The sequence below is a fragment of the Ixodes scapularis genome, unplaced genomic scaffold (genome assembly GCF_016920785.2).
Source record: "Ixodes scapularis isolate PalLabHiFi unplaced genomic scaffold, ASM1692078v2 PGA_scaffold7__128_contigs__length_106722199, whole genome shotgun sequence".
NCBI lineage: Eukaryota > Metazoa > Arthropoda > Arachnida > Ixodida > Ixodidae > Ixodes > Ixodes scapularis.
In genome coordinates this window covers 19,677,357-19,702,326 of record NW_024609882.1, presented here as the reverse complement: position 1 = coordinate 19,702,326, position 24,970 = coordinate 19,677,357, and the positions used below count along the sequence as shown (strand labels likewise).

Below are 24,970 nucleotides of genomic sequence, written 5' to 3'. Positions count from 1 at the left end.
AGCTTATTAATGTAAACTCGTAATGAGCATGCGCTCTGAACGGCGCACTCAAATATGGCATCCAGTGAATATCCCCTACTAGTAACTGTGTTGTTTGTATGCTTATACAGCCGGAGGTTACTCAGTCCCAATGGGCGTCTGGAACCCTATCAATGAGTTTCAGTATTGTGTGTATACGAGCGAACGAAAGCACTAAGCGTTTGCGTTAATGTTGAATGGTCCACACTGCGTGTGCGCGGAGCCCAAACTGCGATCTTAGATTGGCGACGACGCGCTTGCGCAGCGTCGAGCACGCAGCGCAAACACACAACGCTTGCGTTATGCTTTCATACGCAATACGAAAACTCTAGTATATTTCATGCCCTTCACCCCTACTTATATCCTCTCTGTTGCTCACTTTCTCGCACTTTTTCGGTTTATTTTTTTCCAGGATATTTCAGTACATCATCCGCTAACTCCGATACCGATGAGATCGATGTGGAAAGGCGTGGGAGGAGTATCGAACATTGTTATCGGAGTTAGCTGAATGATATGCTCGTCCGTCATTTTTTATAGCGCTTTTAACCCCTTAAAGGGCAACTCCGGTCCATACTTTCGATTTTGGGATTATGATTGTTTTTAGTGCAGTCAGCGTCCCTGAATTGAAAGGTGTAATTTTTTCTCGTTATTGTGCGCAGTTTTAAAGATATCGACGTCTCAAAGTTGTGTTTTGGGCGCGGCCGACAAAACCGAAACTAGCCGCTTGAGGTTCCGGCAACATTGGAAATCAGCCGCTATGTGGACGTGACGTCATGGTCGTTCTCGTTCAACGAGCACGCAGGCCGAGCGGCACCTACGGCTACCTCTGTTGCGCTAGCCGTCTAAAAATAGAAGGTAAGCTGATTTTGTTTTAATTCTGCATACGTGGTAGTTATCCAGCACATGTAGCAAGAGTTAGTGAGTATACCCAAAAGCTAGCGACTGGAACACCCGTCAACTCGTTCGGTGCGGTGCTCGGCGGCTGCCGCCGTGCGTGCGCTATGCCGTGCCGTACTCGTCGCTTGTATACCCAAAAGCTAGCGACTGGAAAACGAGTGAACTCGTTCGGCAGCTGTCGGCGTGCGTGCGGTTTCACGTAATCGTCGCTAGGCCTAAATTGTCATCGGGAGTCCGTGGAAGGAGCGGCGTTGATCTACGCCGCGCTGCCAGTGACGTACAGTACTGGGGGCCCTCTTGCTTTCGCGCTGCGGGTCAGTCCCAGACACAAAGCTTTGACGCTCTCCGGCGCGGGCCGCGACACTTGAACAGACGTGTGCTAAGCTGTAGACGTGTTTTTTCGTTCTTCTTTCCTCAGGCGCGTAAAAGCCGAATTTTTAAGCTATGGCACTAATTCACCACGTGAGTTCGTCTAGGTAGCAGTGGCGTCACAAGGGGGGGGGGGGGGGGGGGGGGGGGGGGGGGGGGGTCGCGGCGGGCTACCGCCCAGGGTGCCGCTGACCCTCGTGACGCCACTGCTAGATAGTGAATCTAATACGTAAAAATAAAATAACTTGCCGCACTAAAAAAATAAAAGAAATAAAAGGAAGTTCTTTGAGCAGTCATTTTCTTCTCAAAGCTAGCGAAAGTTTTTGTGGCTGATAGAGGAAAACAGAGAACGTTAGCAAGGTGAGAACACTTTCTTTCCCTTCCACATCCCCCCCCCCCCCCCCCCCCCCCACAATAACAATTTTTTTTGGCCGAGGCTACATCCACGCAAAAAGTCACGTGACTAATATTATAAGGACACTGTTTTTATTTACATATTATGCTTTCTTATGTGTAAATATAGGATATAAAAATAAAGAGGTTATATTTCATTGTTGTTTTAAGGTTAATATGTCACGTGACCTTACAAATTTTTAGACAATTCATCAATCGTTTACTGTTTTCTAAGACTAATAGCAAATATAATGCATCATGAAAAAAATAGTACCAATTAGGACGTTGCCTCGTCTTTTTCTACCTTCTGGTGTGTCCTCTTTTCTGCCCCAGTCTCAGGTTTACAATCATGTTCAATATATATCTTTATATTTATGTTGTCGAGGAGTCACACACACGTGTGGGCGGCGTGCGTGCCATCCGTGCGTGCGGGCGGTGCGGCCTCCGGGACCTTCGCCCATGTGCGCATCGCTGCTGAGGCGAGGCGGAGAGGCTTCGTCGTGTGTGTGGTTGGCTTGGTTCGAAGCCTTTTAATGTGAGCTTATGTGTACCGAAGGGACAAGTACGTGCCCACCGCTTCGTACGTTCTTGACTTGCGCGCACGCTTGCAATCACACAAAGATTGTGAGAAAATGGAGAACATGCACTAGTCCCATTAATAACAAACATACTGAGAGCATTCAATCGAGAAAACTGGGTAAAAGATTCCAGAAACAGTTTATTCCATGAAAAATAAGACAGTAGCCGATGCGCAGATGCCACTTGTCCACGAGATCACCGATGAACACGATGCCCTGCTTGCGGCAGAACTCCTGCAGGAGCCAGTCCACGTCTCTGTGCCGATCATTCAACGCCTGGATCTCGGCACTCTGACTACGCTGACACTCCATCAAAGAGAAGCTGTTCCCCCCGCCTAGGAAGGACGGAAGAAAAGGCGATCTGCATCGTCGATTGCGTTCCAAGATCTGAGCGGCCAACCGACGATACTTGTCAACGTACGCGCTGGCACAAACGCTGGTGTTGTTTGTGCCCAAATCGAGCAGGGCGTCAGACACCTTGGAAAACAGAGGGCGTGTTCCAAAATTTAATCGATCCTACCCCAGGGTAAGGGTTTCGTACCTTGGCGTTCTAAAAACCTACCCGCGTCCAGCGTTTTTCAATCTGTGTTGTCACGTGACACGACCCGGCGGGGTAACTCGGATTTATTTGGGTAAGATTTGGAACACAGCCAAAGCCTTCATCCTAATGCCACTAAACACCCGCACTTCGACAGCCTCCCGAGTATTCGATGGGAAATACTAGGACAAGTATTTCACCGTTGAACCCCCGGCAACCAAAACTTGAGGCAGATCAGAAGCGCGACCGTGCTAATACTCAAACGGCCAAACTCCTTGTCCGAGAAAACAGAAAGAAAATAAAAACGCTTCAGAGAAAGTCAAAACCGCTTGAGGAAGACCAGGCAGGCACAGTAGACAGCAGTCCGCGCACGGCAGGAACGCAAGGTGCAATGGCCGCCAAGCAAATGGCAAAACAATGGGAGGCTAGACCGGAAGTTGATCATAGTGCGCCGGAAGTGACGTATTGCGTGGATGGAGCCTTATCTCCTCCCGGCGTGGCTACATCCCCGCGCGTGGATGTAGACACTCCCATTTTTTTTTTATTGGAATACGTAGGATCTTAAAAGATTTCCTTCGTAACTTTTTGACTAAGGCAAGTTCTTTTTTTTTTTTTTTTGCATTTTTAAATATTATATCTACCTCCAGCCGAACTCGGGTAAATTAGAGTTGTAACTTACAAATCCGAACTTTCGCGATTTTTTAAAAGTCCTTTGTGGTATCCACAAGCCCAGTGTTAAATAATACTGCTGCGTAACGGGTTCAAACGATTGGGAGGCGAATGTTTATACCGCATAAGCTTCACGCGCCGACTGTTCGCTCGTAGTCGTTACGGACCTTTGTATTACTCACGCTATAGCGTAGTAAACAAGCACTGGCACAAAGCAGAACATTTTCTTTTCCTTTTCATGATAAGCCACCAGCAACCAACACCCGTAGGTTTCGTTCGTAACTCTCCGGCGAAAAATGATCGGAGCAGAGCTCTGGGGGTCGGTATCCAAGGCTTTCCAAAGTCCACTCGTCGAACGGCGTTCACCCACAGCTTCTCCAATTTCCGATCCGTTGGAAACTTGTGAAAAAGCACCTCCGGGTTGCGCAGCGGGTTGTTTGAGCAGCCCACAGCGCTACAAGTTGTACTCGGCATATTTCGAGGAACAGCCGGGCAGTCTTGGGCGCACCGAGTTGCTCGCTAAAACGAGTCTTGGAGTCCTCACAAGCAAATAAACAAAAGGCTATACCGAAGCTACACGGGCTACAGATAAAAGCAACGTCATCACAAGCCGAAGTAGCGGTGGTAGCGGCACAAAGAAGCGCGCACAACGGTTGCGCCGTGCGCCCGTCCGGAACGGAGAAAAAAAAGAAAAAAAAAAAGAGTACGACTATGACGTTACGGTCCAATGTTGCTTGAGCGATCGGCAACCCGCTGCCCGCCCGCTAAGGAGCAGCGGCTCGCGGCGGGTCGCATTTTTATTATCGGCATTAGTTGAGAATGCGGCGTCCCACGGGCGTAATATTTTGGCTGGGGTCGTATTTTGTGTCACTAAAGCGATACCAGTAATTTAATTCATTTTGAGTTTTGGCCGGAGTGGCCCTTTAATATGTTCACCCAACTAGCCCAGATTCAAGCCCTTCTATGATATGCTAAAGCTCTTTATCTCCATCTCCTTCTCCGTTTCCCCCCTCTTTCTATATTTCTGTCTATGTCTATCGTTTTGCCCGTGTCTCTCTGCAGCTGCCTCTTGTCTGTGTCTTCGCGTCCATCTCTGCAACTGTCTCCTTCGCGTCCATCTCTGCAACTGCCTCTCGGTGCGCGTCCACCAGTATTTCAGCCTATATATCGCTCTCCACATTTAATAGTGTTTAAACTTCTTCAACTACTGTATCGGAAAACGTTGGTAGTCCACCGGTGGCGTCGGAACAGGGGGAGCAGGGGGAGTGGGGGGGGGGGGGGGGGGGCGACCGCCCCCCCTTCAGGCAGTTTAGAAGTTTAATGGAAACAATAAGGGGGAGGGGGCGCAAAACCGGCATCACCCCTCCCCCCCCCCCCCCCCTCCCCTCCACTATCTCCTGAATAGTTCCGACGCCTCTGCAGCCCACTGCGTCACGGCAGATGAGGTAGATGGGCAGGCCCAGGGACACCTGCGTCTAGTTAGGTTCATTCGCGCGTGGTGAGGATTCGCAGAAATGTGCGACCCCACGTTCGCGCTTCGCCCTTAATTTTGACGAATATTCTACATTCATACGTATCTTCCCCAAAGGTGCGCTAGTTTGTGAACGAGGGTTTTGCGAACGGCAAGCATCTCGTCTAGACTTACTCGTAACTTTCACGGTGGTGGGGGCGTGGATGTAGCAGTTAACGCGCAAAGTGTACGCTGTTCACTTCAGAAAAGAAAGACAATGAAGTGACCTCGGTTTTAATTTACACGTCTAACTTCAGCGAGTGGGAGCGTGCAGCAACGCAGCAAAAGACACAGAAACACGAGGCGCTATAACGCGGCTGATGAACGAACCTAAGCGCGCAAGTTACGGCCGCGGTAAATGTGACATCATTCGGGGCGGAAATTGAGGACAGCTCGGCTACATGGCGAGAAGTTCAACCAAAAGAAGTATACAATAAAATGTAGTATAAACAAGAAAAAAAACAAATCTTGCAGCTTTTGGGCTCGTTTTACTTACTTAAAGGGAGTGTAATACAAAACGTAGACCGCATCACCACCGCGGGTGTCTCCGAACAACAACCAAGGTCCAAAGTTGACGAGTCACTATCCCATGCGAGTCTTCTCCAACACTGTGAGTGTCGTCCTGAAACACGCCACAAGACCGACCTTTTGCTTCCAGACGCGCAAGTACTTACAAAGCGACGCTACCTCTGCCGCGCCATCTGTTGAGACGGGCGGTTAGTGCTTCGTGAATCTCATTTGCAGACTAAAGACTAGTTCAGACATTTGCGCTTGACTGTGACAGAGTTCGTTGTGACTTTTTGTGACCCGACAAGGGACCACGATAGCGTCACCTTCGAAGTATACCTGGAACACTTCCAATTCATGTCATTTCCTAATTTTTGCACGCATCATTCTTTCTTCATGTGTTCAAAATACTTGTTGAAAATATTATGAGCGACCCATAGTGCAGTGGTTATCATACCTGCTTCGCGATGCGAGGAACCCCGATTCGAATCAAGGAGGGTGAACGTTTAGCTAGACGCCAGGTGACGGCAAGGAGCGTCACTTGAACTGCTTTTTAAACTAGTTAAAACTGTTAAAACTCCGTATTGAAACAAGAAAGACGTTACGGCATCTTTAGTTACTTCGTTATCAGCCAGAGTAGCATCTATCATTATTATCATCAGGTATCAAGCAGAATAGGACGACCAAATATCCTCCTGAAACAAAATTTCCTAATACGCCACACACAGAAAACGACCCATGGCTCGAAGGTTCCTATATTTCCGAACGGAAATGAGCAACTTTCCTTCTGTCCCAACCAGGTCCTTCTTTATCATGTTTGTACCATATTCGCAGCTCCAACGCCCTATAGATGGCGTGGCAGTAGTGACAAGATGTTGGAAGAGACGGGAATATATCCTCCAGGGATTCCCCGTGCGCCTGCTCGCCGACGCTGGTCAGGGCAATAAAATTAATTGATTTGGCTATGAATACGAAGCGGTAAGGGCAGGAGCATATTGCCGCGCGCTTACGTAGCCAAGTCGGCAGCGCGCTTGGCTGAACTGCGGGTTGTTTTTATCTTTCTTGATGTAAGTAGAAGATACGAGTCGGTTGAAGAGCCTCTTATAGTTTGTTCATGTTTAGAATGCATAGTTCGAGAACGATCAAGGAAGAATATTCTTAGCCCATGGAAGACGTAAAGGTGCCCGGAGGAGGTTTTACAGATTGCATGAATATGGCGATAACTTACCCTGCTGACTCTAAGCATTCTAGAAATCCATAAATCATGACAATACGCGGCCAATTTCTCTACTTAAAAAAAGAAAAAAAACACACACACACACACACACACACAATCAAAGATGGCAACACGCCCAGGTAATCTCCAGCGATAGGAGGAGCATATTCCGAAACCAGGACCACTGTCAGCCAATAGCAAGCGAAGGATCTTCGCGCCTCCGACCGGTGGAACCGCGGAGTGATATCTCGAATGGGCGCGCCTCGTTGCTCATGCAGCCCGGACTACAACTCGACCCAGCGAGCGCGCGCTCGAGAACTGACTTCCGGATGCATAACTCCCGCAAACGACAAACATAAAAAAAACGGACACAGTGCGTTATTTTTGAGAGTATAATTACGGTATTATGTTCCCTCCGCAAAAAATTAACATCTTTCGACTACTCTTATTTGCTTTTATCATCTACAAAAACATACGCATTTTGTGAAAGCAGCCTTTGCAATCTCAACGAGATGTCGCGTTTTCATCGGTCACGTGTCCTGGCTGCCGGAACAATGACCCTCCTATCGCCGGAGAGCATCTCGGTGCGTTCAATCTTTGACTGCTTTTTCAATAAAAAAATGCGCAATGAATCGTTATCATCTTTGGATTCTTAGGATGCTTAGAGCCCGCAAGAGTGAGTTATCGCCATGTTTAGACGATCTCAAAAACATCCTTAGGACATTAAAAAAAAAAAAAAAAATTGCACTGCGCCGTACAAGTTAGTCTCGGCCCAGCGCGCGATCCTGCTGTTATGCCGATCATCGATGCCTGCGAGGCTAGCCTTCCTCTATTCTGTTTTGGGCACGCGTTCGCCCCACTAAACGTATAGCTCCCTTCAATCATTCGTCGTCTCATAAATTGTCATACGTGACAATATCACAGGTGACGGAGATGTTGACGTGAGTTAAAAAAAATTAGCAGTTGGTTTATAAAAGTTGCGATGTGGATAACAACAATTCCTATTTGAACACAATCGCTTTTTTCGTTAAATCTGCATGATGCATAAAAACGCCGGACAGAAACATGCGGCGACAGCAGCACCAAGGCCGGTAGTCACCGCCACCGTTTCCGCCGCCGTCCCCGCTCCTCTGGTTCTTCGTTCGCCCACGAGAGGGCGATCGGCGGGCTGGAGTCGCGAAGTGCTGCGCTGGTCATGAAAGCTAAACCAAATCGTTATGCTTGCTGTTATGCTAGTTATGTTACCGGTAGTTCACGTAGTTATGCTTACTGGTAGTTCACGTACTTTTAGCAAGAATGCACCGCTGCAGCTCGGTAGGTGGATAAGCGAACCATATTTCGAAAGCTATAGCAATGCCGAAAACGGTCTACCGACACCCTAGATCTTGTGGTACATGACTTTCGTTAAAACGCGGTCCTCGCTAGGGTTAAAAAAAACAAAAAAAACGTGATATATTTTTTAATTAAATCAGTCGGGTTTATTTAATTTAAACCATATTTGTTTGATTTAAATTAGATTAATTCGTATTAAATCACCGTAGCTTGAAAATTGTGAGTCTCAATCAGTAGATGTATTTTAAACATGACAGATTGATTGATCAATCTGCCTGATCGCTGAAAACAACGTGGAAGAAAAAAGTTACTGTATTTATAAACGTTTAATTAACAACCTTTTCTTGGTGTAAAACCTGCCATACTAGAACAAGAGCAGCTTTAGTTTTTAGTTCGTGAAAAACGCATTGGGATTGCGTTTTTATCAGCGTTCTGTCAGAAGGAGTGGAAGCCAGAAACTTGAACGCCCTGTTATGCTCGGAAGAGCCCCACTTTTAGCTTGAGGTCAGCTTATAAATATTTATTGCCTGGTGGTCGCTCGATTTAAAATAAAACAAATGTACACAGAACGCAACTTATGATACACGAACGGTAGTTAAAAAATCATTTTCGGTATTAGTTCTTTTTCCTCGGAAAATGTTTAAGGCATCATAGCCGAACCGGTCTGGTTTAAGTCAGGATTAAAATTATATTCATATTTCTTCTCCGCCCTGCTCCTAGTACAACATGAGAGTGAAAGAAAAAGAGAGCGTAAACCAAGTGGCGTTATTTTGCGATGCAGGAATTCAGGGTCCTCGACAAGCGGCGGACGGCGGGCAACTTCCCAATGCCCGTAGCATCAGCAGCTTCGTCCACCGGGACTACGACCACCCAAACCGGCAGCTTTCCATCCTGGTGATGTCCTGGGGACAGTTCATCGACCACGACCTCACGCTGGCGGCGCCGCCCAGAGGTATGCGCTCTCGTGTCGGACTTGCTCGGAACATAATTACCAACCGAACATTATCTGAAGATATAGGCTCAGCGGCAGTAATGGACCTGGATGAATGGATGGATGAGTACGGCTGAACCCCCTCAATCGAGCGGCGGCCTGCGCCACCTAGCCAAAGGTTTTAAATCCAATAATTAACTAACGTCCGATGAAATTTTGATTTAATGGAGAAGGGCTAAGAGTCTTACATCACCGCTAACCACAAGCATTCATCCACTATTCTCCACAACCGAAAGTTACAATTCGTGTGGCGGTGACCTGCATGGATGTATGGATGGGTGGATGGATGGATGAGGCTGAACCCTTTTAATCGAGCAACGGCTTGCGGCACCTAACCAGTGTTTTTTTCTCTAACATGTATTTAACGTTGAGTTATATATCTAGAGATTTATTCTTAAAAGCTACGATCCGCACGACGGAGGCGCCTCTATGGAACCGGGTGCACACATTTTGCGCCCTGCATGTCGCCCGGAAGAGAATAAGGAAATAGTCACCCTTCCCTCGACCTATGCCACCAGTCAGATAATATCTTCTTGGTTGTCTCCACCTTCCCCGTGTCTATTTTTCCCTCACTATCCCTAAAACCTTTTTCCAGTAACGAACGCCGTCTGGTGGGTTGTCTGCGAACTAGAAATGAAGGGCATTTCAACATGTCTCAGCCCGTCAGAACACATCGGCCTCGTGCCGTTGTATCGGCTTTCATTGTTTTTTATACCCTATACTACCGATGCTCAAACAATATTCGTCCAAAAAGACTGTGATGTGCAAGATAAGTGCTGATGATGTTGGCCGTTTGTGCTAATATCGTCAGCGCCGGCTGGACCCACAAATGTTATTCGTGGCAGTATTTGCCGTCTCTCTAATGTTATTTACGTCGGTATTCACGGCACCATCCGTCATTTGCAACGGGTTAGGTGTGTCTACGTACATATACGGTTTATGGCGTAGCGCGATAAATTGAGTCGGGAACATTTCCAGCAAATTTAGCGGGGAACCATGGAACATCACGATTGACACTACGACTAGGCGAATCGTTTCAATATAAAATTTAGCGGAAAAACATTTCCCAACTAAATTTAGCGAGGAAATTGTAAAGTCACGTGACGTCACGTCACGTGGCGTTTCTTCGTTAAATTTAGGGGGAAATCGTGGCGTCACGTGACAATGTAATTCTATCATCTTTCACAAATTCTTAATTGTGGTCGAGACTGATTGGGTGTAGTCTATGCACAGCTAATACCCCCCAGAGGACAAGGCCCGCGCCTTGTTCCCCCCAAACATCGCCACTGGATGGATGGATGGATCGATAAATGAGGCTGAACCCTTTAAATCGGTCGGCAGCTTGAGCAACCTCACCAGTTCTTTTTCTTTAGAACGCAGCTCTTAGGCGCCCGTTTCCGGCTTGAGCGGCGTCGCCGTCGCCGTCGGCGTAATTGTGCGGTGCATTATGGGTAAATTATCCCGAAGGAACCCGAGGTCCTCCCGAAGGACTTCGGGTTGCTTAGGGAGGACCTCGGAAGAACCTCGGGTTCCTTCGGGAAGACCTCGGGTTCTTTCGGGAGGACCTCGCAGGACCTCGGGTTCCTTCGGGAGGACCTCGGGAGGACCTCGGGTTCCTTCGGGAGGACCTCGAGTTCCTTCGGGAGGACCTCGGGTTCCTTCGGGAGGACCTCGGGAGGACCTCGGGTTCCTTCGGGGGAACCGCGAGAGAACGTCGGGTTCCTTCGGGAGGACCTCGAGTTCCTTCGGGAGGACCTCGGGAGGACCTCGGGTACCTTCGGTAACCTCGGGGAGGTCACCGAAGATACCCGAGGTCACCGGAGGAGGAGGGAAGGGTACTGAGTGTCACGTGACCCCCCCTTGAGGTCACGTGACTCCCCTGAGGTCACGTGACCCCTCCCCCAGGTCACGTGACCCACCCGAGGCGTGACCCCCCAAGGTCACATGACCCCCCCCCCCCCGAGGTCACGTGACCCTTCCCCCCCGAGAACACGTGACACTCAGTACCCTTCCCTCCTCCTCCTCAAGAGCTGCGCTCTAATTCGGCATTACAGAGAGTTGTAAACGGCTTTCATTTTTACCGTTTTTGTTTTTTTTTACATTTGATTGAGAGGTTTACCACGACCGGCTTTTCCAACCGGCGCGTTTCTGAACTCCGTTCGCTTGCACGTCGGAGAGTAGACGAGCGAGACCTGGACTTCGTGTGCTGCGGCGTCCCGCCCAAGTTCCAGCATCCGCTATGCATGACCATCGAGGTTCCGCGGGAGGACCCCTTCTACGGGAAGTACCGCAGGACGTGCATCGAGTTCAAGCGGTCGCTGGCCGGACAGCGCCCGAATTGCGCACTTGGTAAGCCACAACCTACCAATGTGCGTCTTTTTCTTTTATTCTTTTTTGCTTAGCCAGATTGCGGATACTTGACACTGGTCCTATGAATGATTTGGCCAGGCCCCCGGCAAAGACCACAGCGGGCCCGATCAACGCAAACGAGAGATCGGCCTTTTTTTTTTTCGCCATTTACTCACTTAGGCTAGTGTATTACGCCCAATTTTATACGTTATAAGTTGCCCGACTAACATAGGCACATTCCAAAAGTTGTCAATTTTGATGACAGCCTCTGAACTATTAGGGAAGAAATAGCAGGAACCACTGATTTCTTGTTCATGCCAGCTGTGCTATACTCTGTTCTTCCCACTATGTTTGCATAAGTACCGTATATGCAGCCGTACTGGGATTTGTAGCATTTTCAATTTTTAACCCGCAGTAATCACTCGGCTGCCACCTCTCGCGTCACTTACAATGCGCCATATCCACGTTTTATATTTGTTTACGGGAGGACCAAAAGTCTTAATGATTGTGGCCTAAACTGACATTGTCCATTCATCTGTTTTTCGCTCTTTTTTTTAATAGATTTTAAAACCAAAAAACTTAATTGAGATGAATTTCATCCACGTGCTCTTGCGCTCGGACACCAAATCTCCAACTATTGTGCTTGACAAGTGAGGATTGGCGCGCGCACGACTGCCGCTGTCGCTATATCCCTAAGAATCCTGATGCAGGTCCGAGGACTCACATCAACATCCTGACGCACTCGATCGACGCCAACTTCATCTACGGCTCTTCCGACGATCTCTCCAGAAGGTTGCGCTCTTTCTCAAGAGGTACGTGGTCACCCGACGCTGGCACATTGACCAAAGAACGCTTGGGCCACCGCTCATGGTGCCCAATGCGCTTGAAACCAACAAGATTCCAGGTATTTAGCTCGTGTTCCTGGATTTATTCAGATAGAAAGTCGTCTGCTTCTTGTGCGGGAGTGGCGGTGACGTCAGAACGACGCCGAGCTCTGATTGGTTCTAACTTAAAGGATAGTGGGTAGACCTCAATGATAGATGCCTTGAGGTCTACTCACTACCTTTGTCAATCAGCCAATAAATGTTCGGCTTTCTGACGTCATCGCAACCCATGTCGCAACCCCTGTGCTAGAAGCAGACGAACTTGCGCTGTGCATAGTAACGGAAAACAAGGTAGAGCTACGTTTCGATCTCACGGTCTTCAAGCCGAGTGAAAGGTGATTGCAGCGGTGCTAGCCTCAGGTGTCGCTACATCATCTTTCATCAGCCTCCCCCCCCCCCCCCCCCCAAATGAAAAAAAAAACAAACCAAAAAACATCAGGTGAAAACTTGATTTTCCTTTCTTTTCTCTTGGTACATCTTTCTTCATAGTCTTCCCCTTCTAATGAACTAACAGTGTCTCGCAGAACCCGATCGCCTCACCTATTTATAGTATAATGCTGATTGCCTGGTTACCCACGTGGGTATGAGAACATAGGAAAAAGAGTGGATAAAGCTTCCAGATCATGGCATGTGAGACTCGAAGTCAATCACCAGTACCATAAAGGGCCTTTAGCCGTGGACCTCCGTAATATTCGTTCTTATAAAGCGTACTTCAATTGCTTGTTAAACCGTGCCTGCAAGGCTGTATGATGTGTGGACGCTGGACTAAATTTGTAAGCGTCTGAAAAAGCCCAGCGTCTGCAAAATCGCATTCGGGGGTACAAAAGTTCCGGAATCAGCCTAATAGTTGTTTTAATCTGAAAACAAGGCAAGCTCTAGACACAGGAATGACGGAAGCTTGTGACGTCCAGAGAAAGTCTACGCTTAAATTGCCTTTCTTTCAAATAGAGGCAAAAGCTGGTAATGCAAACAGTTTTTCTTATTTATAGAGGTGTATTTTGTGGCGCATTTGTGCCCTCAGCCGAATCCACGCAGAAAGGTAGACTCGAGCTCCTGGTTTCAGCTCAATTTGAGCACCAGTGAAGAGTAAAGGAGGTCTAAGTTTTGTTTGGCAAGGCACATCGCACAACCATCAGAGACTAACGGCATCGGCAAACACCCGCGTTGTCTTGAAGGGCAGCTCCGAACCTGGGATCGCTTCCGTGAAGTGGGCCTCAAGCCACTCCTGCCACCGGAGTCAGAAAACCCGGAGCGCGACTGCATCGGCCGACCCAGGCGACTCTTCTGCTTCCTTGCAGGTGAGTGGGTCCCTGCTCACGGCCGCTCGATACTTCGCCCTGCTACTCCGCTTCCACTGCTGTCGCTACACTGCGAAACAGTTCAGACGCTTATAAATGCGGATGCGTGAACCCCTTTCTAGGCACTCCCTTGTTACTTATGTCCGAGTCCCACTAGAACGACAAACAAAAACAACCAATACCGACAAGCCTCAAGCACGTGCACCAGGCACACGAAGGTACCTTTGACAGGAAATTGCAGTGGTGTTAGGAAAGTGAGCATGAGTGATCGCAAGCCTGCCAAAGTTACCTTCGCAAGTATGCTGCACGTGCTTGAGGCATGTCGGTGTCGGTTGCTTTTGTTTGTCGTTCTTGTAGTGGGATTAGGGAATTACAAACAAGCACACTTACCTGTGGAGGCGTGGGTACTGCGTACTTGCAGAAATCTGCTTTTTCAAAGAACAAAGGACAAATCACCTGTGCATTCCCAAGTGACACCTTCTAGACGTGACGATGGGAACACGAGTTGATATATTGTGATAGGTCCGCACCCCTGTCCGGCGAGCTTAGATCGAAATAACCTAACCAATCCACATTGCCGAAGGCCCCGTAGTCAAATCAGAGGGAGTTCTGTCCGGCTCTATGTCGCCTGGAAACAGGTACCCGATCAGATATGAAACCCACTTCATTTAACCTACTTAAACGACATCACCGCAAAGTAACATGTAACGAAGGAATAGGTATAAAAATAGATTCCGTAAAAGCGCCTCAACGTCTGATTCACCAAGTTGCATAACTGACATGGAAGACCAGAGCGAGGGCAATGAATATCGCCGAATCATTAAAGCATCGGGGCAATATCTTTCTACTTTTTTGTTACAGCAGTGGTAACATTAATATTTATTTGGCTATCTAAAGCCGCATTGATGCAGCGACGTGAGTAGACCGTACCAAAAGGCCCGCTGACCTCCTAGTGAAGATGACGAGATGAGTATGGTAAAGATACATTGACGCGACTGCTCTCTCATGTCGCTCGAAGGCATCAGTCGCTGCTAGCCTAGCGGAATCTGTATTACGTTGTTCTACAATGACAACGTTCCACTTTTTTCTTGCAACCGACGGAACCCGGGGTCCAAAGGCGACGAGCGTGTGAACGAACAGATCCATTTAACGGTGCTACACACCTTCTACGTGCGCGACCACAACCGGGCAGCCATGGAGCTGTCCAGGCTAAATCCGCATTGGGATGACGACCGCATCTACCACGAAACCAGACACATCATGGCCGCCGCCGTCCAGTATATCACCTACAACGAGTTCTTGCCTATGGCGCTGGGGGAAGACCTCATGGTCCGCTACAACCTCACGCTCCTCAAGGAGGTAAGTACAAAATGGCGTCATGGTGTTTTGAAGGGAAATAGGAGAGACCATCACGGGTTTTGTAATGCGAAATTGGTTGTACGTTAGGCGACACAATTAGCGCGAACAAAACACCGGTATTCATCCAGATTGTCCTCGAGCAGTGCATTAAAGAACACCCAATTTTACCACAAACATTTGTGCCCAATATGAACACAATATTACACCGGTAGTTTCACTTGTCCGTGCTCTCTCGCGCTCTGCATTTATTAAGGTACTCCGAGAAATTAAGTCGCACAGTGCGGCCTTAATATTCTACCGTGTAATTGTGACCTCACTTGTGGAAGCCGGCGGGTCTGTGGACAGCTGGATGCATTCGGGAATGTAACATTCGTTTCTGCCTTCTAGAAATAAAGATATGATGTCACTTGTGGAATACGTCGGAAGTCTCCAGGTAGACCCCTGCTTTAATAAATCCCAAGCTGCCTTGTTGTTGTCTTCAGCATATCCGGGGATGACGTGTTGTGAGCGCCCGAGAGGCGCTGGAAGTACATCTATTCGTTATATGGTCATACGGCGAGCTAACTGCACCAACACCGCGTCGGTCTTGTTCTGCACAGGGCTACTGGCACGGCTACGATCCTGAAGTGAACTTGGCACTGTCAAACTCGTTCCAGTCGGCAGCGTTCCGATTTGGGCACACCTTCATTCAGGGCATGGTGAGGAGGTACAACAAGTTCCACGAGTTCATCGGTAAGAGCCAAATGACCAGTTCATGAAGACTTCAGCTTATGACAGCGTATACGCGCTCAGTGGATTTAGAACTCCATTCGACTACAGTTGAGAACTTATGACTACTATATAGTAATATTACTATCAACTAGTCTAGTAAGATTTGCTTTTTGAGGCTCAGCCGTCACAGAGGCCATCGACCGTTTCATTGGGCGACAACCATAGAATACAGTGACTGCTCTGCATTGCTCACCAAAAAGACGCGATTCCGACATCATACGTTTACACACGAGTGAAGACTTCAAAGCAAATATTTGGGAGAAATCCGTTTGGTTGGGAAAACCGAACCCTAAAAATATAAGGACCCTACGTTTCCAGGCCTACTCGGCTCTTGTTCAGGGGTGACTACGGCGATGACCGTTGAGGAGCAGCATGTTTTAATCTTCTTTCAGCCTCAAAACGTAGGCTTTCTATATTCTTAGGAGTTGGTTGGTTGTCGTCTTTCATTTACACAGGTGAAGGTGCGCTATATATCGTTTCACATACGGTCATAGCGCAGCTGACGCTCAAGCCGACATGGGCCAATTGTGGAGCACCAGAAGCGCGGCGTTACAGCTCTCCTCGGTTCTCATGGCGTCTGCTACAAAGTTCAGATCCAATCAAGTACAGGAGATGCACCGTGGCTCTTGCATTTTTAGCTTGTGCGCTTATGTGTGACTTCTAGCCTTTGACTCCGCCTCGGCTTATGGTGAAACGAAGTACAGACGTTTGCAAGCAAAGCCTCCGGGCGCCGCCATCTTGCTTCTGGCGTGTTTAGGTCGTCTGATAGTTAGGCCTTGTTAGGTTGCGCTTATGGTTGCCAGACTGGTATCCCCACAAAGAGTTTTTCAAGGCCAGACTAGCTTTTTCAAGCGTGGCTGCTTGCAAACGCTCTGTTTACAGACACGTCAGCGTTTGCCCACACCAGGTATGGGCTCCGCGCGTACTGAGGAAATAAATTCACGTGAAATGAAGCATTAGCTCAAACGCCGTGCTCATTCACAGCAGTGCCACCGCCGCGGAGTCATCAGCGCTAGGGCTGACCACTGACCTCGTGGTGACGACAGCTAGCGTCCCGAGTGCGGAACGTTGCCACGATTTGCACAAGATGGAATATCACGGGCTCAGAATTGGATCGTAGACATTGTGTCGCTGATGGAGATGAGATGACCGGAGGACAGTGAACAAAGGAGTCTGCAGCTTTGCCTCGGGGGCGGCGGCGTGGGTCACCGCCGGTTGTTGAATGGAAGGTGACGAGGCAACGAGAACGAGGACGTTATGAGGCTGAGATGCCGTTGGCATTGGCATCTCCCGATGATCTTCGCATGCGCGAGCAAGCGTCTGTCTGGCGGAGAAAGTGGGTGGACCGCGGACTCGCGCTTTGTAATAGGTTGAATGAGCGGTTGTCTAGAGTAGCACGTTGCGCTGGGCGAGAGCATTCGTTTGATCGTGCAAGGCTGGCGAATTGTAAATTATTACAGAAAAATCATAAATAGCAAAATACATGTCTTGCTTCTGACATCAGATGACGTCGAATCACGCGGCGTTAATTTACCCACTAAATTTAGCGGAGAAATCGTCTGACGTCACAGTTTAAAGGGACGCCACAATTTCACGTGACGTGACAGCACAATTTTGCCGCTAATATTAGCGGGAAAATATATCCGCTAGATTAAAAGAGAGAAGTGCTGTTCGCTATACTTCGTGTCACCTTAACCAAAGCAAAGAAAAAAAAAAAATTTTTTAGCAGCCGGGATGGCTTGTTTAAAGCGACGTCGCTGCTCGCCGATCACAAGGACTGCAGCCCTTCGTGGACCAGCGGCGTCGCTTTGGGGAAACCGACATGTTACAAAGTAAAACATGTGTCAACGCGTCCCTTCAAACAAAAATGGCGATGCTTTTGTTTGTTTACTTGTATGGGTCAAAACGGATGTCACGATTTTCTTAGACTTGTTGTTTCTCAAGCATCAAAATATATTTTTAAAAAAGTGAATAAAAACACGGGGATTAATAAGGACTTTTAGAAGCTCCCGAAAGAGTACAAGCACCACGTGATTATAGTGGCCAGTCACGTGACTGCTAGTTCCCACTTCTCCGCGTGATCTCGCGGGCGCCAACAACAAATTCGTTTCGCGCCTTCAATACAGCTCTAATTTTTGTTTTTCGTTGTAAGCTCATTTTATAACATCCTTTTCCATCAATGATTTTTTTTTTTTTTCAAGTTCGGGGACACTTAAGCATTTATGAGTTGTGAATGCGAAAGCTTGAGTGTCCTTCTGTCAATCCCTTAGTTCGTCTGCGGTGTACTGGCGTGGACGACCACGTTTCGCTACTGCCGAGGTTGCGGCCGGCGGCCGAGCGAGCTCTCTCGTAAAGCGGCCGCAACCCCCCTCTCCCTTCCCCGTCCCCTCCCCCCGTCCCGTCCCGTCGGACAATGCCTGACACGAGTCTCCTCCGGCAACGCGTGACACGAGAGCAGCGGCCGATCGCGCGCTTTCGTGAAGCGGCCGCCAGTGGCAATCTAGGAGCCTCTTCGCTCAGCCAATGGGAGGGTAGGCATTTCTTCCGTGTTTTTTTTTTTTGCGCTTACAGACGCCGCCGGCTCCGCTCCATGGTGTAGTTCAGACTAGTACACGTTACTGGAAAATAGTAAGGGATTACATTTACAATCACTCAAGGCTAAATTGTAATTTATTACAAATACAATTACCCTCCCATAAAAGTAAGTGACCGTTACCCCCAAAAGTAATCCGTTACTTTCGTGGCGTTACTTTCAACAATATTGTCCTCAAATGACAAACAAAGGGAAGAATGCTATTCAAATTCTTATTGTTGCCACCTGTTCCATTTATTGACCCTGAGTATTTTGAGCAACAGCTGACTCTCGAAAGTTTCGTCAGACATGTTGCGTTATTTCTTACAGAAGATGTCCACTGATACGCTGAACACACTTTGAACTGAAGCACTGGATGGGAGTGCCATATTGTGCCTCACGAATGTTTTATGCTCTGCATTCAGCTTTTTCAGCGAAGCGCTGGAAGTACTATTTACCTTGAAGATAGAGCAAAGCTACGTCGCTGCAGCCGTTGCCTGATATTCGAGAGTTTTAGTAGAGTTGGTAATATCAAGGTGATAATTAAATATTAGATAAGGTTTGGCTCAATATTCTTCTTCCTTTGGTTCTGAACAGGTTGAGCCTCGGTTGAGACGTTGGTGAATAAAAACAAAGTTTCCAATATTTAAATATAAGTAATCGAGAAAAAAAAAACAGCCACAGGACACTCATAACAACAAATAATTAGAACGTTGGCTAAAACAAGGAAAGGTAAACGCATGTTTGCCATGTGTACCTTTCTTGGTGCCGTTCAAAAACGCACGGAGCACGGACCGACTGCAGTTTACTCCAGTGTTCTCCAGATAGACGTCCGCTGATGCCACGGGCAGCGAAGGGCAGGGAACTAAGTGAGCCGCGCTATATGGCCCCACTCACGAGTTTCACTCTCTCCTCAAGCCCAGAATATCAAGTCTACGTCAGCCACCATTATGTTTTATTTGTAAAAATATCTGCTTGAGACAAGATGCGTCCTGCTGGGCTAAAAACAGGAAGAAGAAAAAAGGAAGACCATTACCATTTTCGAAGAACTCGCAAAAACTGAGTCACAAAAAGGGTAACTGAGATGCAGATAACGTGGCTGGAATTCACAAATAAAGTGGGCCAACCCTAGAAGTTGATCTACCTGATGAAAACCAATCAGACAGTCAAAAGAGCTCCATCATGGGTTCGTTATGTTTCAGGACGTGTTCTATCATCGCTGAATCAATCATATAAACACAGAAGGCCTAGTGACTTGCGCTTTTGACGCTGTTTGATTGGTCCCCTTAGCTCGTAGCGTCGGCTGAGTCTGGACTTAAGCTTAAACAAAGTATATAGTAACCCAATCAAGTGCTACCGCATCTTCATTGCATTTGACAGAATACCTAAGCCAGGCTTTGCTTTTTGTCGGTCGGTGGTGTCCGTCGCTCTGACTAGCTCCGATTTCCTCGTTCTGAAAGAAAGCAACATCGTCTGTCTCATGCAGGGGAGGATCTGCTCCGAAACCTGCTGCGTCACCCCTTCATCGTGTACGAGCCCGGGAAGCTGGACGAATTGGCCGGGGGACTTATCAACACTCCGGCGCAGACCTACGATCCCTTCGTGACGCAGGAGGTAAAGCCATTGCGAGCGACACGAACGCCACATGCATGGGCTGGAGTCAGTACATAAGGCCTCAGAGCAATGACACTTGAGCCATCTTGGCACTTCAAATCATCGCTGCCTCTCAAGGCCTGTTCATACACTGGCGACTTCTTAAGACCGAGTGCCTTTGAACCTTCTAAAACCTCCTAGGACGAAAGGGCACACTGCCGCCATCTATTGGGTAGCAGTGGAAACTTAGCGGTCCCGCATATGCTCTATTTTTTTCGCGCTTCATCCTTTCTTTCCTGGCTCGAAAGTTTTTGCTCAACGTTATAAACGACCCTTTCTCATAGGTATTAAGCACATTTGACCTCGGAAATCCCGCAAAACCTTCGCTCTTGCGAAATGCACTTCCAATGTCACCGCATAGATGGCGCCAGCGTGCCAGTGTGTTCTCTCGTCCTAAAAAAATTTAAGAGGTTTCGATGGACTCGGTTCTAAGGAGTCGCAAGTGTGTGGACGGGGTTTTATAGGAAGCGCTATCTGAAATCGCAGGAAACCCAGAAATGTGAAATCCGTCAGCGACAGAGCTAAGCGACATTGCCACGTGCTTGGACGACGCTACTCCATAATTCCAGAAGATTCGCGACGATACTGAGTGTAATGTATAAGAAGCCCAGCGTGGCCTTGCCGACTCACTCTCCCGACGAACTCTCGCGCTAGACACCTGCATAAGCATCAGAAAAGCAGCAGTGAGCCCTACGCTCACTGCTGCTTTATCGACGCTCGACTTTTTTTTCTCACACGTTTGCTGTTTAAACTTCTATTTTTAGTTTTACGCCTGTCGATCCTTTTCCATCCGCGACAACATCGCCTTAAGTTCATCACACCATATCTAAAGCTCAGGAAGTCGCGTTATTTAATCGTAACGATCACCAATTGAGCCCGCTCTGCATTGCGCATGCAGGAAAATGGCGGCGCCCACACGAAACTCCACGAATGGGGTGTCGACACTCTATAAGCGTACTAGTTTATTTGGTAGGGAGTCTTAGTAGGTAATTTTAATTACTCCGATACAGTACCGGATGTTGCGCCGACGCCTTGGCGCACGCATTGTATCGTTATCGGGTACTTTTATCGGAGGCATCGGAACGGTCTACACCAACTCTCTAGCGACTCTAACGTGGGCTTGCCTTGATCCCAGCCCCCTGCAGTCGCAGGGACGCGTTTCCTCGGTGCCTACGGGGAAGCGCATCTCCTGACATTAGAGGAAGCTGTCCCCGGCCGAATATCATACGCGATATTTCTGGAAGTGGAGTCGGAGGCGTAGCGGACGATTGTAACGGGTCCTGTCAGTGGGTCGCGGAAGGTTTGGACAGGACCCCATCAAAAAAGGGGACGCATGATTGACTGCGTACTTAGCGTTTACATCTGTGACGCGTGTTACTGCATACCGCGGGTGAAAGAAAAGATCGAAAGAAAGAGAGTAATGTTAGTGAACGGAAGACTACATCCGAAGGAAGCTATGGACGTCGGCAACTGGCGGCTTATGTTGCGTTCCTGTATATAAACGTAAATAACGAAGCGTAACATATATAATAAAAAAATACACAAAAAATATACGAGGACAGAGAAGAGAGGCACACAGGGCAGGCGTAACTTGCAACTGAATTTTAATAGAGCACAAACATAAAAAAGATTAAAACCGCACACGTGCGCTAAGAATACATTTCGATAAAAAAAAAGGAAAAAAAAAAAAAACAGGAGCCAGACGTTACTGGTGGGTGTCTGAAGCTTGGCTGATACACGCACCTGCTCCTTATCAGAGTTGGCGATAGAGGGAGCGGTGATACAAACATTCGGACGATGTGCTCTTATCATGGTGACCTCGTGTATTTCTCCTTCCAGTTGAGTTTTGAACCTTCCCGCAATTTTCGTTCAATGGAACTCCCGTTGGCATTCACATCTATCGCAGTGTACAACCAAATGCTGTTTTTTTTTTTTTTTTTGCATATTGTTTTATTATGTATTAGAAACAACTAGCCCAAGTCGCAGTCTTAACACGCTACGGGTACCCAAGAGTCAATGGACCTTTTCCGAGAAGCGTTCTGCGCACGCGCGAGCGCCCGATGCCAAGCGGCGGATTTCGGCACGAGAAATCGAAGAAATTCGGAAGGAGGCTCTAGATCAGCGAGTAGAACACGTAATTGCAACATATATATAACTGTGTTACACAAAAAAAGATAGTGAACGGAAAGAAAAACACGACGTTTGGGTGGACGTCACGGATGCCCCTATTTAAAGTCGCGTTGGTCGCGCGCCGCAGCTCAGATAGCGAAGAAACTGGTAGCGTAGCTCCCATTATCGATTGGTGGGATCGATTATCGCAGGTGGGTCACTTCCTCAATTTTTAGTTCCTGCAGCCACCACCTGGTGCCGTCGGTATGTGGAAAAGGTCCATTAGGGGCTTTGCAGACTGTTTCTCTTCTTCCACTATACGCTGTATACAACGAAGACGCCACTACTACGGATTCGTGCTGTTAGCCTTGCCTGCATGCAGAGTTCCGGATTTCCTAGCGCGTCGTAGAGAGCGCTGAGGGACAGCGGAAAGGATCTTCAAAAACTCCCTATTACCACGTTGTTGTTTCCGGAACCGTCAATGCTGAAGCGGCGTTACGTAGAGATGACGTAACACGTCTAACCCACTATTAGCGAGAGCTTGTGGTTGTTTCAGTATCGCCAAAACGCGTCTCCTCAAATTCACGGACTCTATGCACAGCACTGGGACTACGCGTTACGGCCGTATAGACGTCAATCATAGATCGGATGACCGGACCAGCTTACAGCCGAGCTGACTTAGAGGAATGGAGGCCGTATTATTACTGGCATTACTGTTATTTTTAGCCAATTTCGTGGCTTCTATAAGTGGCCGATTGGGCGGACAGGTTAGCAATGCGCGCCTTCGTATTTTGCCCATGTAAGCGTTCTTGCCATTCGTTCGGGGGCGTGAAACTGTCCCAGTATCGAGGGTTCGGGGAAGTATCGAGGTGCGCCGAGATTTCCCTCGTGCGAACGACTCAATGCGAGCGTGTTATTAGTGTCAAAGAGAGGCCCCTGATCTCAGGCGTCACGTCTGTGCACCTCATATATGAATGAGTGTATCATCTCGTTCTCTTTATTGCTTAACTTGTTCTACGGCCTCATTTGCGGTGGTTTTGCGTAGGCGTTTAATGGAAACTTGTGCTGTACTTTAGTCACAGGCTGCTGCCAAGGCACTCTACTTTTACTATGCTTTTGAGCGATAAGATGTTTCGCCTTTGATCTGTATGCCTTTAAAATGTCCGTATACAACGGAGTTATTCGCCACTTTTAACGGGAAATCTTCAAAGCCTTCAGACCGAAGGCACTCTGATAATTGGCGAATCAGCGTAGGATGAGAGTGGCACCCAGAGTGTCGGGATTGGTGAGTGGGTTCGATAAAGACTTCCGGTATGACCGCATTAAAACGTCTGTAGAAGTTTGTAGACACTCTCCGAGGCGTGTTTCTTCCTCGTTTGACCTTCCTGTCAGATTGGGCATACAAAAAGAGTTTTTAGACAAGTTCAAAGCGCACATATGTGTGAAAGAAGCGTGCTTCGACACATGATTGCCGCGTGTCGGCAGAGAATTTTGTCATCATGCCTGAAGACCGTGCCTTTCGCATATATGATGTACCAGGTGTGTGACGTCGGCCCGAGGGACGTACTTGGACGCCTGCAAGTAACGTCTCAGAACGCGCATTTTTTCTCTCTCTTTCTCCCGCGGCGGTGGGTGGCGCAGGTGACCAACCACCTGTTCCAGAACCCGGAAGAGCCGTTCGGCAAGGACCTCATCTCCATCAACCTGCAGCGGGCCCGGGAGCACGGCGTGCCGGGCTACAACTCGTTCCGAGAGTGGTGCGGCCTGCCCAGGGCGCACGCCTTCGCCGACCTGGAGCCCTGGCTCAGCAACGGCACCGCCTTCCGATACTCGCAGATCTACAAGTGAGCGTGGCACACGGCTCCGCAGAACAGAGCGTCCTCGATTACACCATATGCGCCAATAAACCTCTTAAAAAAATAAAAAAATGAAAGCCGTTTACAACTCCCTGTAACGCCGAATTAGAGCTCAGCTCTTGAGGGGGAGGAAAGAAGGGTACCGAGGGGGGGGGGGGGGGGGGATTACGTGACCTCTGGGGGGAGGGGGGCGTCGCGTGACCTCGGGGGGGGGGGGGGTCACGTGACCCCCCCTCCCCGAGGTCACCGAAGGTACCCGAGGTCCTCCCGAGGTCCTCAAGGGGGGGTCGCGGTTACACCGACGGCGACGGCGACGGCGACGCCGCTCAAGCCGGAAACGGGCGCCTAAGAGCTGCGCTCTAAAAAAAAAAAAAACATTTATAAGGCGTTGCGCGCAACGAATTCAGCGTTCGGTGGGAAATCGGGTTCGTTCTGTCAAAGCACGAGTACCCGCCAAACGCAGACGCAGCTTTTGTGTCCAATATGTACCCTGGGCTGGCCCTCGGTATATACGTGACGTAGAAAAGTGATCATTAAGGTCTTCATTCTTTGTGGTATTGAGTTAGCACCTGCTCTCGCCTGTGTTGCTTCAGTTTTCTGCTGAGGGCGGGTTCTGTACAACCAGTTCCCAGAGTTCCTTTCGGCATTACAAGACGTCCTGCAGTTTTTTTTTTTTCAAAGGCTGTATTTTTATTGTTTTCTAAGTGCTTGTTCAATCCTCTCCCCTTCCCGTGTTAATCTGGATAAGAATCACACCGGTGTGCGTTTGTAATATACTAACCTTGGGTTCCACGTGTACCATATACAAACATGGCTGCCGTCCGCTTGCGAACTAAAATGTACTGCATACAACGAATCCACTATTTTCAAAGTCATGGCTCGACAGCACTCGGTGTGCGGACATTTCCGGCGTTTCGTGGATCCACGAGCGACCATGTGAGGCTTTCAAGCGTATTCGTGGCGGTGGTCATTGGCTGCAGGCTCGTTCGCCACCGAAACCTCCCAAACCGCCGACTTGAATAATGGTAGACTGACTCTACGAAATACAAAGATTTCCTCTACATCCATATTACCGGGGGGTGCCGACGATGCACCCGAACC

General features: G+C 48.4%; 1 protein-coding gene across 1 annotated transcript in view; it reads left to right on the top strand.

Annotated features, from left to right (window-relative positions):
- LOC8027499 (peroxidase-like) overlaps positions 1 to 24,970 on the top strand; it is a 139,537-nt gene that overhangs the window by 107,336 nt on the left and 7,231 nt on the right. Inside the window, exons 6-13 of the mRNA XM_042286353.1 lie at positions 8,809 to 8,979; positions 11,200 to 11,367; positions 12,078 to 12,179; positions 13,427 to 13,549; positions 14,667 to 14,908; positions 15,508 to 15,640; positions 19,738 to 19,865; positions 23,655 to 23,857. Of these exons, the coding sequence (XP_042142287.1) occupies positions 8,809 to 8,979; positions 11,200 to 11,367; positions 12,078 to 12,179; positions 13,427 to 13,549; positions 14,667 to 14,908; positions 15,508 to 15,640; positions 19,738 to 19,865; positions 23,655 to 23,857 (1,270 nt within the window). The remainder of the gene's footprint in view (positions 1 to 8,808; positions 8,980 to 11,199; positions 11,368 to 12,077; positions 12,180 to 13,426; positions 13,550 to 14,666; positions 14,909 to 15,507; positions 15,641 to 19,737; positions 19,866 to 23,654; positions 23,858 to 24,970) is intronic.